Raw genomic sequence first — 17,878 nt, 5'->3', positions numbered from 1 at the left:
CCTACTGAGCCTAACTATTAAAAGCTTATAGCTCATTTCACATATCCTGTCCAAGATAATCTAAATAATCGGATACTTTTGAGCAACAGATGCAGTCGTGTTACAGGAAAAGAACAAAAGTCCTAATTCTTAGCAAGAGGCCAGAGGTGCAAATTCACTTGCGTATTTTTTTTTAAAAAAACCAAGCTAATGATAGCATTTCAATTTGTGCACGTGCAAGTAAAAGGGGCCTTTGTTCATATCCATGGACACACATATGAACACGCACGCACACTGGCTGCTGAAAGGCTGATTGGAATCAGCTGTAGGGACTGGCCGAAACGATTCGCTCGGACACGTTTCCCGCTGGATTCGTGTCACAACCACGGGCCGCTACGTTGGCCGCCTCGCAGACAAGGCCGGGTTGGGATTTGTTCATCTTCTCCCCCTCCTCCCCAATGCTTTCTTCCCCCGGCACCGCTGTTGCTCTTTTATTCAAATATTAGTATTCAATCATTTCTAAAGGTTTTACCAAAAATATATCATTTACACATCTGGGCATAACTGAGGGATCCATTTCTGGTAAACACCATTGGAATGTTCGTCTTATAAAAAGGACACTGTAATAACAAAACTATCTCCATTTAATATACAATTATTTGGGAATTTATGACCTGATTATTACTTCATGTTATAAGGTATTTTTTCCTGTATTTTCACATTCTTAGCCTGATCAGAGGACACATCTTATCTTGCTTAGTGCTAGAATTAATTTACTTAAAATTCTCAGATATAAACAAAGTACATGGATATACACAAAAGAGGTATATTGTTCAAAGCATTCAGTTTCATCTTTTTAAAGTAAGCGTGCTTTAAGAAACTACAATAGTTAGCAGTTTGGGGGGTTTTGTTGTTTATGCATCTTTTTGAACTTCGACAGTCTTTTTGGTATAGCATACAAAATTTATACAATATTTTATATATAAATGAAATACCAGGCAAACAGTATCTAAATGAGAGTTAAATCTAGAGATGCTTTGAGGGTTTTAAAATGAAGAGTTTTATGAAACTAGAACCCATTCCTTTAGTTTTGCTCTCCCCGACCTTCCATTCTATACACTACGGTTCTGGAGATGTCCTCGTTTGATTCTGGTGACACTTTTTTCCATACTGTTTCTTTTAAAGCAAGTTCTTGCTGGAGATTCTCATAGTCCATTGGTCCAAAGGAATGCTAGTTGTTCAAGCAACATACATTATTTATTAGTGTATTTGAAGGGGAAAAGAAAAATTGCAATCAACAAACTCAAGTTTTATCTTTCTTTACCTGTTCACATATAAACTGATATTTTCTCTTTTCCAGTTATAAACAAAGTGGTTAATTCTTAGCAGTATACATGCAAATAAAGACACTTTCAAAATGATCCTACGGCTTCTGCTATGGAAGTCTCCATGCTTTAGGTCAAAAGCAGAGGTGGTGACGGAAAGCCCAGGGGCTTCCCTCATGCCAGCGCCCCAGGCTCCCGGTGACAGCGACGTCCCCCTGCATATGCAGCTGCCCTGGATGTGGCCGCTGCCCCGGGAGCGCTCGTCCCGCTCCGCAGTGACAGGCACTGGGCAGCAGCAACACCAGGCCTGAGGTCGCTGCCTGCGCGGCTCTTGCCAAGAAATGGGGTCTCAGGGGCATCACCATGAAAATACTGAACACGCATCTCATGCACGGTAGCACAGAACAGAAAGCCACAAATTGGACAAGTCTCTACTAAAATGCAGCCAGAAGAGTAAAATACTTTGTGACTTCTATCAAATACTTATTCTAATCCCTTGTAGTTCTTTTACCCGATTAACAGAATTCTGTTTCACAAAATCCTGTCATAGTGCGGTCCACCCGCGTAGGCATCCACTAAGGAACTAGTTTATCTAATTTATCTGAAAGTTTTGATGCAATACATGTCATTGAGCAGTTTTACATCTAGAGAGGAACTCTAGATTGTTCACCTGACTCTACAAATGATACTCACTGAAAACATGTATCCACTTACCCGCTGGTCACCACCTTCTCTGCGCGGATCAAGCTTCTTCGCAAAGTGTCTCAAGTTATCATAGTTGTGGAAATTGCACAGAGAAACCAAATCCTGAAAAATATTTAGAGAACATACATCACCCTTTGCATATACGACAATTAAGTGCAAATAAGATTATAATAAATGATGCTAAAAACTTCTGTTTTACATCTGTGTACAGGAGTAAGAATTATTTATCTCATGTTTTGGAAACCGTATACAACTACAGAAGAAAAAAAGAGTACATAAAAGTTCTCTGGTTTCTGATGTGGCATGCAGAAGACCAGCTTACCGTTATATCATGAAGTACTCTTTTTCAAAAATGTTTCCATAGTGTTTCAGGAATACTGATGAACTTGAGTATTTCCACATGCTCACATGCATGCTTACATGCTGATTTATTACGAAAATGCAAAGTTATTTCCTTTTCTAGGATGTCCACCCTTAGAACAGACCAGACTTAGCATGTATGGAAGACTAAAAATCACCATTTAATTCAGTCAGATCTCAGGTGAATTCAGCTAAATGAAGTTCAGCAGGCACAGGCTGCAAAAGAAAAGAATTACTAAAGGTAAAGCTACTTACGTGACAAAAGTGAATTCCTTTAACACTGTTGCCCATCTTGTCCAAAGGAGGTGACCAGCACATCAAGCCCATAACATTAGGAACAACCAGAAGAATCCCACCAGCAACACCAGATTTTGCAGGAAGACCAACCTATAGAGAAATCAGAGAATTGGTGTCCCCTGCAGACATTTTTAAGACAGTACAACAGCATCTATACTGAGGATTATTATGCTGCACTTTCAAAAGGTAGTGCTGGAAAGCACTTTAAGCTGGGAAAGCATTATTATTTATCTCCTTGGATAGATAATAACTTGAAGCACAGTTCAGCACAGCTTGAGGCACACAATCATTAAGTTATTTGCTTTCAATAACATAGTAAGTCAGAGGTAGAGCAAGAAACGATAATCCGAATCTGTCTAAAAGAGCAGCAGTGTGCACACATATGTATTATGTGAGGAACAGTCTGCAGTAATGAAGTGATTCAAAAGAATACAAACAAAAAATAAAAAGGGAGGTGTTCAATACATATAGTTATCAAACAGCCTATTGACAGTCCATACACGCTACCTTTTCTTAAATAGGAATTAAGATGCCATATATCCTGACTGCTCAATAAACAAAAATTTTTAGGTCGCTCAAAGCATCATACTCAACTTTACCATTTTCCTACGTATGTAATAAGAATTATTGAAGAGTCAAAGCAAAGAAAACACAAGTAAGATGCACTGCATGTCTAAGTACTTACACATAGGAAGTGTACTGCTGGAAAATAGCACACACATGGTACATACACTGCATATGATAGCCACTTTTACAAGATGAATAGCTCATTTAACAACTCAAGAAGTGGAAGGAACTGGGGGAAAGAGGGGAATGGAACATGGAATAGAAGTCACATTCATCTTCCTGTCCGGATATAATCAGTGTCTGAAAGCCTACTTACATGGAAGGCAAACTGCCCTGAAAAGTCATACATGCCACAGGAGTGCATTAAGCTCAGGGTGTTGCGGACTGCCTCAGGACTCAGGACCCTCTCCCCAGTGATGGGGCAAAAGCCGCCGTTGGCCAGAGTCGCTGCCATCACGCTCGCCGACTCGCACGTCACTTCTATGGAGCAGAGCTGGGAAGGAGAGACGGAGGTGATGAGCACTGGGAAGCTCCAACAGCACAGGAGGGCTGTCTACATCCATAACAACACCACGCCTCTATGTAAATAACATGACACCAAATACCTGTAGCACAACATTAGTTAGGGATGACACTAGGAGCATCCATTAGTACTGTGTGAATCATCCCATTGCAAGATCCCAGTGTCAGTCTTGGCAATCCTACTTAACAGTTCGGGAAAACTTTTTCTATACTGAGTGTTATCAGCTTCGTTTTCCGTGTGTTTGTTCCCCCCTCACCCCCAGTGACATTCCTTTGAGAGGAAGAGGGGAGAAAACCATCTCAAGATGTTGCATCTGTTTAAATGGTAAAGCCACAGAATGACTTTTTCCTCAATTGGAGTTTGAGGTTTTTTAAAGCTTTAGAAAGCAGCGTATGCCTATTAAAAGGACATTTTAAAGCTACAAACTGTAGCACTTACAAATCTTACTGCCAGCATTTCCTGCTAACACAACTTTGTTTCAGCCTCCTCTCATATATGCTTTATATTAACTATATGATGACATAATATTTTCTGCTTCATTGAGGGCAAAGAGTACAAATTTGATGATGCATCAGGAAATGTGATAAACAGGATGGTTTTTATTGTTTTTGTTTCTGTTTTTTTTAAAGCAGAAATCCAAAGACAGTTTCAACCTGAGGCTGAAAAGCTACTTTGAGAAGCAGACAAATCAACGTTTGTCCTCTTGCTGCGGCCAGTCTTACTTCATAAAATTACGTAAGCCAATTTTTCTGTGCAAAATCCTCGTTTTCTGAGTGCCAAACTCAAGCCAGTCATCTGAAGCTGCAAATCCAGAGAACATCCGAGACGCATCTAAAATGGCAACTGTGTTTTAAACATATGAGGCGTTACATAATACCACCTACTCGTAAAAACTATTTTTAGGTTCTCTATTTAAGCACCTACAACCTTTAAACTTACATTTGGTATCACAGTTCTCTCAAATGAGAATAAACTTCTCACTTTAGAGAGATAGTATGCAAATAAGCATATTCCCTACATTCCCAATTATGCTTGTGAGGAAGAAGCATTAAAGAAAACACAGAGAAAAGAAATAATTCGGCCTTTTTAGTAGCATTTGACTAGCATGCAGGAAAATACATCATGCAATGAGGAGAAAAGAAAACATTGAATTACCGCTCACTGTATAAGCCCTCTTTTTCTGAGTATTGAGGGGGAAAAGGGATTTTGCTAGGGAAAAAAGAATGCCACGCAGTCATAAAAACGGAGACCAGAATGCCCGAATTTGAGGCCAAATTAAAATTGCACAGGCCAAGTTATTCTGTGCCCTGCTTAACTTCTGACTAGTTTTGCACTCAGAAGCATACCAGGACTTATGCAGTGGGAAAAGAAGTATTTTAAAGACAGGTTTAACTACGATATTAAAAATACATTCTCAGTTTTATTCTGTAACAACAGCTTGCTATTGAAAGGGCTACTAGTTTGTGCCTCACTATGAGCTCAGCTGAGTCTAATTTCCAAGGAGCTTCCCTTACAATCAGCCCTTTGATTTCAAGACTGCAGCAGTCACATCCGAGCACATTGAAAACGGGGTGATATTTACTGCTTGCAGTTTGCACGGGTAGGTAGGAGTCGATCACACATTCCTTTTGAGAACTACGCCACCAAATACACCCTCCAGATCACAACAGAATTTAACAAACACTGGCAAGCTCAACTGTAAGACATTAGAGCCCTCACCCCTGTGAACAGATGAGCTTCTATTGCCTATAACAGGACCTCCAAGTACTCAGCTTTAATTATCTCAGTTTTAATGATGAGAGCCAGTTACCTGGAAATAGAAGTCCAGGATAGCAACCATATCCGTTCCTTCTGGAAAACACTGATTAAGAAACAGAGAGTCTTCAGTTTAAAAAAAATAATAATTGTTTTTTTAAGATTACCTTAAAATTAAGCTATATCCTTGTGAGCATATGAAACACTGGTCAAATTTTAAAGCTAAAAATGTATTTAAACATAAAGAATCAAAATAGAATGAAATAAAATAAAATCACTTCCCACCAATAACTAATACAATGCTGTGCAGTTTTAATACCTAGATTACTCTAATTAAAATCCATTCATTGTAAACAAGCACCTAGGAGTTTTGTAAAGCTGTATGTTATAGAGCATTGATTATGAACTCTTAGGCGACATAAAACATTACCATGACTAGTATATAGATACAAGATTAAGGATAATCCTTTAAAAATATGCAAGTATTTACACTCTTTCCAAAAGAGCTAGAAGGATTTGCATAACAAACATATACAACATTAGAATAAATGACACCATACAGTGAATCATCAATTGAATTAAATGCAAATCTTCACAGGTCAAGACGATGAAAAACACGCAACCCTGAAAATATGATTAAAAGATACGTCAACCTTTTTTTCTTTCAGGTAGTAGCCTATCGCAAAGTTTCTATCTCCGCTCTCTCTTTCAGACTGGAACCTTAAAACAAAACAAATAAAAAACAGTAACAACAAGAGAACATGGAAACTGCCACAGATGCTCACCCTAACACACCCGGCCCTCCCTCCCCAGCACACAGCAAGGAATATGTTCAATAAGGTGCCCAAGTCCCTAGAAAATGTCACCACTACCTATTACAGCCAGGAATCCTGTCATTTGCCACTTAAATAAGAATAATATGATCCTGAGAAATTGGAATATATCCTTTACCTAGCACAGTTAATACCACTGCTCCAATTCAGACATGAATTAAAAGCTGAAAGCTGGATACGGGTTGCTCTGTACCTGGATTTTACTAAAGAAGCTTGTAGCATTTACATATTTAATAAAATGTTCACTTTCTGGACTGTGTTTTATTTTTCACAGCTGAGAATCTCTTTAAAAAAAGAGAAAAACAGAAATCTGTTCAAGAAATGATTGAAAAAAAAAAAGATTTAGTAAAGACTCCTTGCTAAGTTAAGGCAGCATATGCAATTTCAACACATGCTTTTGGTTTTAGACTGCTGATTCTACGAGTAGCCCATGAACACATCAGAAAGGCAATGCAAGGTCACCACTGAGAGGGATCCTCACTCCGAAGTCTTGACATTAGCTCAATTTAGCAAGGTAGAAGACGGCCTTGAAGAATGACTTGCAGTTCCATGCCAGAATCAATGCACCGTTTCCCACAGAGGTTATGGGTGCAGATGTGAAGTTTGAGACAAACTCCAGCATCCCGTCATGTACAGTATTCCCGATTACACACACGGAAGACAACTTGCAGACACGGCAACAGTCGAGATCCTACTCTTAATAGTCCTTCTGCAAGGCCAACAGAAGGGGGAAGCACATCCAGCAGTGCGCTGGGATGGTCATTCACGGACAGCACTGAGCAAACCACGTTGCCATTGGTGGATCAAGTTGCAGTTTAATTAACTAAGGGCTACACCGTGCACCACGATGAGTAAGTTAAGCCAAAAACATAAAGGAGGAATCCAAATGGATTTTTTTTTTTTTTTTTTTAAGGATTCTTTTCTCCCATCTGGTCTGTTATATTTACAGAGATATCGAAAGCCTTAATGAAAACTAGTAACTCTCACAGTAAGCGCTTGTACATTAGCAATACTCAGCAAAAATACCAGTTATCTGGTTGCTCATTGCCCCAATAAGTTTCCAGGTTGCTACATATTCAATGGGGGGAATTTTAGAACAGAATTTTAGAACAGAATTAAAATACATTGAAAGAAAAACAAAAAACAAAAGCACATAAAGAATTCCAACCACACTAAACGTTTGCTTTCTAAACATTGGATACGTATCCATTCTACTTGCACAGTTTAATTTTTCATGTGAATGCCAGGAAAATGTGCTGTGATTACAGCTCTCACTGCAACAGCACCAGAGCACCGAATAATAAAAATTTTCAAAGAAATAACCCAACACTTTTAGGCAGGGTTTAGTAAGGTGTCAGACACACATATGGTTTTGTCCTTGTATAATTTTAAACCAAACACATACCCTAAATATTAGGAGTGAAATGATGGTTTCAATGTAAATATCCAACATTTGCTGAAAGCTCAGAAGCCCGAGTGCCAGCTGAGATTTCTTCCCACCTGATTTCATTAAGTAAATAAAAGAAATACTCACGTAGCATTACTGAATCCAACGTATTCATTACCCGCCATTTTATTCATGAATTGCATCACCTGCAGGGGGAAGAAAAAGAAGAGGAGACATTCTAGCAGTTTCAGGCATTAAGAAGTAATAAATGATCAATATTCAATCCAGGCTTCACTAAAACCCTCTCTTGCAATATGACTTTTCGGATGAAATTTAAACCACTAGATGTTTTAATAGCGAAATGGAAAAAAAAAAGACAACAACAAAGTTCCCCCCCACACAGGAAATTTGGGTTGACATGACTAAAATTTCAACTTGAGAAATTCACCATTTAATTCAATTAGGAAAAACATAAGACTGCCATAACATTCACTTACATAGTCAAATTTTTCTGCATTATTTGCTCCTTGCTGCAAGAAAAAAAGAATAATTTACAAAAACTGTTAACATAATGAAGAAGATCACTTAACAGTATTAGGAATTTTACGGCATATAGCTACAGAATGAAGCTACTTAAATATAAAGGTACTACAATTATTTCACATATTAATGACAAAATTAAAGTGTTAGATAAGTAAAAACTTTAATTATTATTTAAATAAAATAAGCCTAAAACATGTCTTATCAAACACCCGTATGTTGTAAATGAATTTAAACTAAAAAAAGGTATGCTTTATTTTAAGTGCTCTCTATTCAACTTCATGTATTTATTGAAAGTAAATACAGTAGTTAAGGCAAAAAAAAAAAAAAAAAAAAAAGGCAATTATCATCACTGTAAATGCAATGAAAACACTAACTTTTTCTTATAGATTAGTTACTCAAAGGTAGTCTTATTTTACCAGAGCTGAGCATATAAAAATTCAGGCTACTGAGTTTAAAAGTTTTTTACATGCTAAGTGTAAGAATTTGGAACAAAGACTTAAAATAAAGTGTTACCCCTTACTATGAAAATAATTGCACTGAATCGAAAATATCTGATTTATTATCCAACTATGCTCTGCCTGTTAAAAATTAAATAGCTGGAAAAATAATCTTATATCATAAAATACAGAATTTCATCATTTTACTAACAATTAAGTAAAGCAAAAACTTAAATCTGATTTAATAAAAATACTACTGAAAATTTATTCTTAGGGCTGGTTGTTTCAGTGTTTAGGGGGGCGAGGGGAGAGAGGGATTTTTTGGTTTGTTTCTTTTCAAAGTAATTTCCAATTTAGTAACTGCCAGCTAAAGATGTATTGATTCTTCAACAGTTTCTGGCCGCTGACCGTTCACAAATGCCTACAGTGAGAAGTGAAAAGTGGGGCGGGGAGATAAATAATAGTAAATAATAATATTAATAAACAGTGCAGGTGCTACTGTAGGGTGGTTTGGTGGGGTTTTTGAAGTAGCCAAGTACTTGCTTCTGAGGAAGTTTGTAAAGACAATGGCATCACAAACTGATAGAAACAATACATCTGGTGGGGGTGATTTTATAAACAATTTTAGTATTAAGGAGACTCTACTTGGTTAATAAAACCTTCTATCTAATGTATTTCAAGCAATTCAAAGCACTACTTGCACTACGCTTAGTACAGGAGCAGGGAAGGAAGTGGAGAACACTGAAGCTTTAAATCAACCAGGATTTTACTTAATGAAATTGCGTAAAGCCAGTCTTGTTTCCCACTCAAATGTGGATTAGGGTGCTGCAGATAATCTGTGAAGCCCATGCATCAGCTCATCTACCAGAGGATGTGCAGTCATACACGTACATCACTAGCTGGAAGGAACACCACACTGTTTCATCAAAATTATGCGCCAGTGGTTACCTTATGCTTAAAAGCTAACAACCTTAAAGCCAATATTCTCTAGCTAGATAGCTTGTAATAATAAATAAGATTTTTTTTTTAGAAAAAAAAAAAAAAACACGATACATTTCATCAAAATGTTCCTGTATAATACACCAGAACATAAGCCTTAAAAATTTAACTCCAAATCTGTTCAATGAAAAATAATTAAAAGAAGAAATTACCAACTTCATTGAACTGTTGCAGTTGTCAAAATATTCCATAGATCCTAATGCTGTAAAATATGTAACAACATTTAAACCACAAAAACCTTTTCAACCTTTCAAATGCACAATGAACATCTTTTCTGGGAGAGCGGGTCAGCATTAGTTATGGGATGCTGCATTGATAATTGTATGGTTAGACATTTATAATAAATTTAAACAAGTTCTTTTGATTAAGAAAAAAAAAGAAGAAAGAGGGAGAAAGGGATCATGCTTTCTGCAAAAATATAAATACATAATACCTCTTTTTTGCCCAGTTAAGAGAAAAAAGTCCCCTGCACTTCAACAAAACCTGATTTCACTAAGAGTATATGAAAACAGCGGGCAAAAGACCCAGTACAAGCTTCTTTCATATTAGCTGTTTACAAAAAAAAAAAAAAAAAAAAAAAAAAAGAGCACCTAGTTTCATCCGTTTTGGGACAATGACCTCCTGTATATGAGGAGCAGATGTACTTCTGGTCCCTGACGTTCCCCACGTTTGTAGGGATGCTTTATATAAAACATAAGAGCAGTGCTGCTGAAATGCGACTGCTCGTACCCCTCAAACCTGTGCCTGGGCACTCACGTGTGCAGGACCACAGGAAGCACTTGGCATAACGGGCAACTCCAAGGAGAAACTTGGCTTCCATACATGTGATGGCTGAAAAAGTAGCATTAGGGCTTCTTTATTTCAGCAGCCAACAGAGGTGCGCTGCCCTCCTCCTAAAAACCAGCAGACATGGTCTACGACAACCCAAACACAGATACAAAATCCTAGAACCACCTTTACTGAGCCCTTTTCCATAAAAAATAAACTAATATAGAAGACAAGAAAGCTTCTGTTCAAGTGAGAGTCATTAAATAAACCTATGAGGTTGGGGAGAGCAGGGGGATATATTTAAAAGGCATTCTGCTCCTTAAGTAAATAAAAACCCATCCATCTAGGACATTAAAGAAAACATTCCATGCACTATCTCCACAAACACTTTTTATATATATATATATATATACACTGAAACATATGTTCATATACACACTTACTGTATACATGCTTGTGTGTATATACATATGGAAAGCATTTCTAAATGAATACAAAATGAAATTGAACATGTTAAGACCGAAGCAGTCTGATGGACAGAAAATTCAAACTTGCAAGAGACAGCTCAACACACTTCTTCAAACATTCAAAAGCACGGGGGAAACGATGGCTGTCCATCATAAATTTGAATTTCTTGACTGTGTTGGGATCTTAGTGACCTTCCTTTTGTCTTAGCTGGCTGCTCTATTATTTGTATTTCTACTGGAAATATACAAAGCAGATGTGTATCTACAGGGACATAAGGAAGAGAGAGACCCATGGATACTTACCAGAGCTTGCAATAAAACTGAGCGCCGTTAATTAGAAAAGCAATCACTATTAACCACCTTTCAACAGAAAGTATTCCACGTTCACATGACTCAACTGTGTAAGCTCTTATCATGTGTCTCTCAGCAAAATAACTTTTCAACTCGAATCCAAGACAAAATAATTAATCTTAACATTTGAAAAAGAAAACAAAAACTAATTTCTGCATTAATTTAAGGCCAAACGTAAAACCTAGTAATACAAGTGTGCCAAAAAGACACACTATGTTGGAGGACAAGAACACAGTTTTCCCCTTTGTGCATTTTACATTGGCTTAACTCTTAGTGGCTTTATTCTAGCTTTCTGTACTTACACGCTTTTTTTATTTGTTAACCTGGGCATGTGCTGTGAGAACTGGTGTCTTGACTGTTTAGCTTGCCATTTTCAACTCTGAAACACTCGGGAGCACAACATCACAGACAATACTTGACCCACCAAGAACAATACTGTTACTATTTAAAATACACATATGAATTTTTGTGTCTTTCAGTTATTCAATACTTTAATATGTGACCGTTGTTCCACACATCACTCCAAAAGGCGGAAGTAAATATTATTACATAGTCTATGTGAAAACACATAATGCACCTGAGTCGCAATAAAAAGCAAGGGCAGAATAACAGGAATGCACATTCTCTTCAGAACTAGTTACTGCAAGAAAGTAAAAATCTGTGAATAGAGGAAACGTCACAAAAATAAAAGAAAATATCAAGTATCTGGTAAGAAGATCAAAAAGGAAACACGTGTTTGTAAGCAACACACGTGTACGTTTATATATCAGTCTTTCAGGAATGCTAACTAGAGCAGGTAGCAGAGGGGAATTAAGCTACATGGATACTATTTACTGCAACTATTCTGCAGTATAAACCTTATGAAAAACAGGCATTTTTCCCCCTCAAGGTTTAGTCTGTGATTGTATAGATTTCCAATAACTGAATCCTAACTACAGACAGTCCCTGTGTTACAGCTGGTCATTTTGTTTTCCATTCCTAGGGGCCTCGTTTATTTTGTGATATATCAATATATTTAAAACCCAAGTGTATTAGATACTAACATTGCTTTTTAGATTTTGTACCAAAAAAAAACCCGCACGCCTGCCCGGGTCTCGATGCCATCAGGCCTGGGCAGCCCATTCCACCTCGTGCTCTTCCCTCAAACACACGTGCTGAACAACCAAGAACTACTGCAAACTTCAACTCCCATCCACGAGGAGCCACCTCCGGAGCTGGCGGATTCTGCCGGCAGCTACGTACGAGACGATGCTGACCAACTCCATGCAATGGATGCATGTGAAGACTGTTTATTATCTTTTTTTTTCTTTTCTTTTTGTCAGAAAGAGACAATAATGAATACCAAAAATATACTTGACTATGCTTAATAAGTCTGTAACTGTCTTGGATTATGAGAGCCACATACAGTCTTTAGCATATGGAAATAACGCCTTAAATCAAACAGAATGAATGCAAAGAAACTGAGGTCGACACATGGAATATTTCACTTCTTCGAGGGGCGGGGGGGGGGGAAGTCTTAGATTAGATCAAACCTAGCCTTGAATTATTAAAATTGCTGAAAAAAATAGCAGAAAAATTGCTAAATTGTAGATTATAATTTTTTTTTGCGAGAGATATTTATTCAGTAAGTTTGTACCTGTGACCCTGTATATAGTTTTCTCAGAAGTATGTTTAGTTTAGTTAGTTATTCACATGATAAATGGTATCTTAGTGGAAGCAGTACATGAAAAAAATCCGTATTTTATCACTCCCAAAACAAATAATGAAGTGATAAGTGTGATGTGTCCGATAGGCGTGCAGTTACTACATGCATAAAAATGTCAATGCAGTGCAATACTCTTTGTAAGAACAATACAGGGGGGGAAAAAAAAAAGCCACCCAGCAAAACCCAACCTCCCGGCCTTCTACCAAAGACCACAGTCGCATGCAGTAAACACAACAGTTCCATCTACTCCAAAGTACACCGTTCCTCAAGAACTCGGGGTGCCTTCGGCAAGAGGCATTCCTGGGGTTCTGCCTTATGCCCAGTCTGGCGGGTGGCAGCAGGGCTAGAGCTTGGACATTTCAGACAAATGGGTTATTAACATCAGATTTTAAAATTCACTATTCTCCAAGTGAATTTCAATGCTCAGTCACCTTTAAAAAGAAAATTAAATGTGAATAAATTTACCTGTCATACTTAAGGCCATTTTCTTTCACCTACAGCTATTAAAGATAAATGTCTTTAAGCAGGAGTTCTTAAACCTTCTTAAATATAAAATAACAGAAAATCATCATCTAAGTAATCTTTAAAATCAACAATTTGGGAAGGGGAGGTAGGAAATACACTCTTTCTAATGGATTTTGAAACAAAACCAAGACAAAGGTGGTAAACAAAGTTTTTAGATCTACCTAGTAACAATATTCAAATTTTTTCTTTAAAACAGCAGAGGACTGACATGTTCCCTAGAATTCTAGGCAGAAATCTAGAATTCTAAAAAAGTCAATTTTTATACCAGTGACTATCAAAAAAAGGGCAAAAATAACAGTTAAGCATTCAGTAAACGTTAGCATTGCATTCAATTTACACCACTCTAACTTCAAAAATAGATTGTATGCAGCTACTCTAAGCAAAAAAAAATACCTTTCAAAAGCGGAACATCATGGACTAAAATTTAAAGTCACCGTCCAGCTTATTAATTATTTACTCCGGAAAATACAGACAACCGTTTCCAAACACACTTGTTTAAGAGAGCACATCTAATGTGCCAATAGAGATTATCTAACATACAAATTGAACACGTTTTCCTTGAACAGTATGTCACCGGGGGACAAACTCAGCAATAGGATTTGTGTGGGAATATAGCTGCATAGCCCCTGCACAAATCGGGAAATCCTCCATTTCTACGGCACAGCAAGGAATATTCCTGCAGTTTGATGCTATATAGGAATATATGACATCCAGAAACAAACTTCTGAGCTTCAGAAAGTACATTCCTGAGGAGATACTCTTAGCATTCAAAGATTAGTACCAGGCAACTCTTTCAAATACACAAGTTCACAAGAAATCACTCAAATGGTCTCTGAATGACAACAATCAATCATCTCATCAATTCATTTGTTTTTACTGGCAAAGAAAATTAAAGAAGGAAATCAAAAGGCTATAAAAACATACAAGGAGGCAGAGAGTTTTTTAGCTGCACTATTATTTCTTTTAAAAACTGTTAGCCTAACACTGCCTTTATTTGGGAGTACTACTTTTGAAAAGCATCAATGCTTCTCTATCTCCTATTTAGTAAATCATAGACATTGCGCACATAAAATACAAATTGTTTATAATCTGCATATGATAACTTTCTATAATAGATCAATGTATTCAGAGTAAAACTAAATATGAACTTTTTACCTTGATTAAGGATGTGATCACAATTGCTCCAGCATTCACCATAGGGTTATGAGGCCTGTCTGTGAAATAAAATGTTTCAGTTATAGATATAAGTCCCGACACACTTGTCAAACAAAACCAGGCAAGGGTAAGTCAAAAACAGTCACAAATAGAAAATATATCGCTTAAAACTATGGTTATCAAATACAATCCCAAATTAATGCTCTGTAATCCGGCATTATACACTTTTTTGGTAAACTCTGTGCTAAAATTTGGTAAACTTCAGTACTTAGAACACATTCAGCCTAATGGTATCAAGCAGTCATCAGGAAAATATGGCAGCGTATCATTTAGTATCTGGCAACCTCTCTAAAGATTTCCTTCCAAGATTTGACCAGTGCAGCCTGACTTCCAAATGGCTTTGCATTTTTTTTGTGCAATTTGCCAAATCCCACTGATTTCAAAAGTATACAAAGTTCCTTTTTATTTTGTTTAAGCATTCTTAATTCATCATGGTTCAATATAAACACAAAATCGTGAACCTTCGTTTAAGATTGAGTCTTTTCTATTGTTTTCTTCTAGAATTCAAGTGCCAATTTTATCACGCTCAGTTGTACATGATCTGTGTTAGAATCACCTTGCACCTGCTATGCTTAAGCCTCTGTTATTCTCACTCATCTTTGCATCCTCAGGATTTTTGCATTCTCAGGCACTCCTGGCCGCTCTTGGGAACATATCAGCAATTTTCCCCCCCTCCTTAAAGCCTTCCTTATCAGCTATTTCCAGCTGCTGGTTTTCATTCCTTGGCAATGTTTCAATTCCCCCTTCTATTTGCCGCCGCTTTACTTCCACGTCTGGAACACGCTCCTTTGCGAGCGCAGGGTAGGACACCTCCAGCAAGGCACCTGCGACCCTTCCAGGAGAGCCAACCCCTCTGGCTTCCCAGGAAAGCCACTGCCACCGCTTATCCAAGCGGCAGCATCCCAACACTTCTCGCACGTGGGTACCTCTGGTTAATCGCCTGATTAATGACCCTTTTGTCAATAGCTACCATGAGCTGTCTCTGAATAGACTTATGCATTGCTTCTTTGTTTGTTTCCTCGGAATTTTAATGGTCTGAATACAAATCTTGCATTCTGAAAGATTCCTGATTCCTCCTGATTCCCGATTCCTCCTGCAGACGATGCTTCCCCTCCCGCACGTGTTTTCTTAGGGTTGTTTTGCTTCTTGTTCTGATCACCAAGAAGCCCACAAGTCGACTAGCAGCCTGCTGTGCAATGACACGGGCCACAGACTAAACCCCCCTGCTTGAGTTACGCGGCCGCTGCTGACCTTTTTCATGCTCCTGTTGGCCTGATACCTCTTGCACAACTCTGCTTGGCGGTCTGAGCACAAAAAGCAAGCTGTTGCCACACGTACACAATTCAGACACTGAACTAAAACCTTCCTCCCTTCTTTTCCCATTCTCAAAAAACAAATTTCTCTTCCATTTCACTGTTCCTATGAGACTCCTACCTCTCATTTTGCAGACTCCGCTGGACTGCACTGAACAGGATTTTATCTAGCACATTTTTTAATGTCAATTGTATCGGCCACGCAAACAAAAATTATAACTTGTGTCATGTGAGTTATCCTTATCTGCTCATTTCAGAAGTCTCCATTCCCTTAGTGTATCGCACACTTAAAAAAGCTAATAGTGATACAATAAAACACACCTTCATAATTCTTCTATCTCATCACTGAATTTTAAATCAGTAATAAAGAAAACAAACTAACTGCTACATTTCTGTTGTTCCGAGGTAAAGAGAACAACTCTGAGCCACTGAAAACACATGGCCAATATCCAGCACCACCAAAAGAACCTTCTCAGAGCACACGCCACAAACTTCTGTACATTTTAAGAGACCATATTTGAAAATCATTAAAAAAATATAAAGTTTGACAGAATCTTCTAAATAACACTGGTATTTCTTTACCATCTACTAACATCCTAAAGACGAGGGATAATTTTCTTTAAGACTTATATGCAAATTTGGAAAGTTGATTTTAATGGACATATTAAACATATTTGTAGATGATTATTTAATATATTTGATGAGTTTGAATTCGATATAGCCCTTGACAAAAACATGCTATTAATTAAATATTAATTGCAATACCATGGCAACTGAAACAGTGCCTTTCTCAGAGCAAGACCTGCTAGAAACATCTGTTTTTCAGCAATCAGATCCAGCGTTTCCTCTATGGCCATATGACTCATCCTCCTCAGATTTTATCATAGTGCTTTGAGAAGTAACATTTTTGAATTTGAGTATTAACATAACACTAAAAAAAAAAAAAAAGCAGCAACCTAGGTAAGTGCTATAAAAGTTCTTGCTAAAGCATTCCTGCCACGAAACCTTTGTTCTGCATCAGCATCTGAAGGCAGTTTGGAGCGACCCGTGGAAAGGCTCAGCTGCTGTTTCTTACAGGCCAGCCAGGCCTGGCCTCTGGCATCAGCAACTGCTTCCCCAGACACCTGAGAAGGCCTGAAGGATTCTTCAACTACCACTTTACTGAAGGCAAGATGAAGAAACACTCACTATCAACTTTACTAAGTGAAAGCACAATTTTAAATATGCTTTCCAAATACCTGCATTGTCAAAACACTTCATTTTTCTACAGCTTGACATTAGCGAGCTAAAAGAAATAATGAACCACCTTAGAGGCAAAAAGCAAGTGACACAAATTAAGTCTATCTGGCTGCGGGAAAAGTTTTTTTGGGATATGATACAATAAGAGGACTTAAGAGGCTGCAGCAGAAATGAACTGCAAGGAACTGGGCAGCATAAAATGGAGCACTTGCATTATTAAATATTATTCAACTCTTACCATCTTCATTCAGGAACAATTTGTTGAATCTCAATCCACTAGGCTCTTTGCCAACATATCTGTGCACGTACTCGGTGCCAAGATCATTAACAGCAATAGCATATTTCAAAGGCTTCACACAGGACTGAAGACAAAATGGAACTTTGGTATCTCCAACCGAATGCCTGGTAAAAACACAAGTGAAGATGCTTCAAATTTCCTGCCCGTCACCTGGCAAGAGCAATATTAAATGCTGCATCCATTCTTCAGAATACTAGGACTAATAGCAAAAATAACACAAAACCCACAAATATTTAGTTACTTTTTAAAGCAGAGAAGATACAAGAGTGTAACCAACCGTCTCCATA

At 37.7% G+C, this 17,878-nt stretch overlaps 1 protein-coding gene across 3 annotated transcripts in view; it reads right to left on the bottom strand.

Moving 5' to 3' along the window:
- The window catches only part of GLS (glutaminase), a 33,617-nt gene that overhangs the window by 8,845 nt on the left and 6,894 nt on the right, over positions 1 to 17,878 (bottom strand). Inside the window, exons 1-10 of one of the 3 annotated variants that reach the window (XM_088523770.1) lie at positions 17,532 to 17,807; positions 14,682 to 14,740; positions 9,863 to 9,912; positions 8,229 to 8,261; positions 7,879 to 7,937; positions 6,165 to 6,231; positions 5,567 to 5,617; positions 3,550 to 3,726; positions 2,625 to 2,756; positions 2,019 to 2,111 (exon numbers count right to left, since the gene is read on the bottom strand). In XM_088523770.1, the coding sequence (XP_088379896.1) occupies positions 2,019 to 2,111; positions 2,625 to 2,756; positions 3,550 to 3,726; positions 5,567 to 5,617; positions 6,165 to 6,231; positions 7,879 to 7,937; positions 8,229 to 8,261; positions 9,863 to 9,901 (651 nt within the window). In that variant the 5' untranslated portion in view covers positions 9,902 to 9,912; positions 14,682 to 14,740; positions 17,532 to 17,807. Of the gene's footprint in view, positions 1 to 884; positions 1,211 to 2,018; positions 2,112 to 2,624; positions 2,757 to 3,549; positions 3,727 to 5,566; positions 5,618 to 6,164; positions 6,232 to 7,878; positions 7,938 to 8,228; positions 8,262 to 9,862; positions 9,913 to 14,681; positions 14,741 to 17,531; positions 17,808 to 17,878 lie in introns of those variants that run through there. The other 2 variants (XM_088523769.1, XM_010212240.2) reach the window with 2 other exon arrangements.

This window comes from Tinamus guttatus, unplaced genomic scaffold (genome assembly GCF_059628265.1).
Source record: "Tinamus guttatus ecotype Peru unplaced genomic scaffold, ASM5962826v1 Tinamus_guttatus_pri_ptg000197l, whole genome shotgun sequence".
Taxonomy (NCBI): Eukaryota; Metazoa; Chordata; class Aves; order Tinamiformes; family Tinamidae; genus Tinamus; species Tinamus guttatus.
This window is presented reverse-complemented; position numbering and strand designations above follow the sequence as displayed.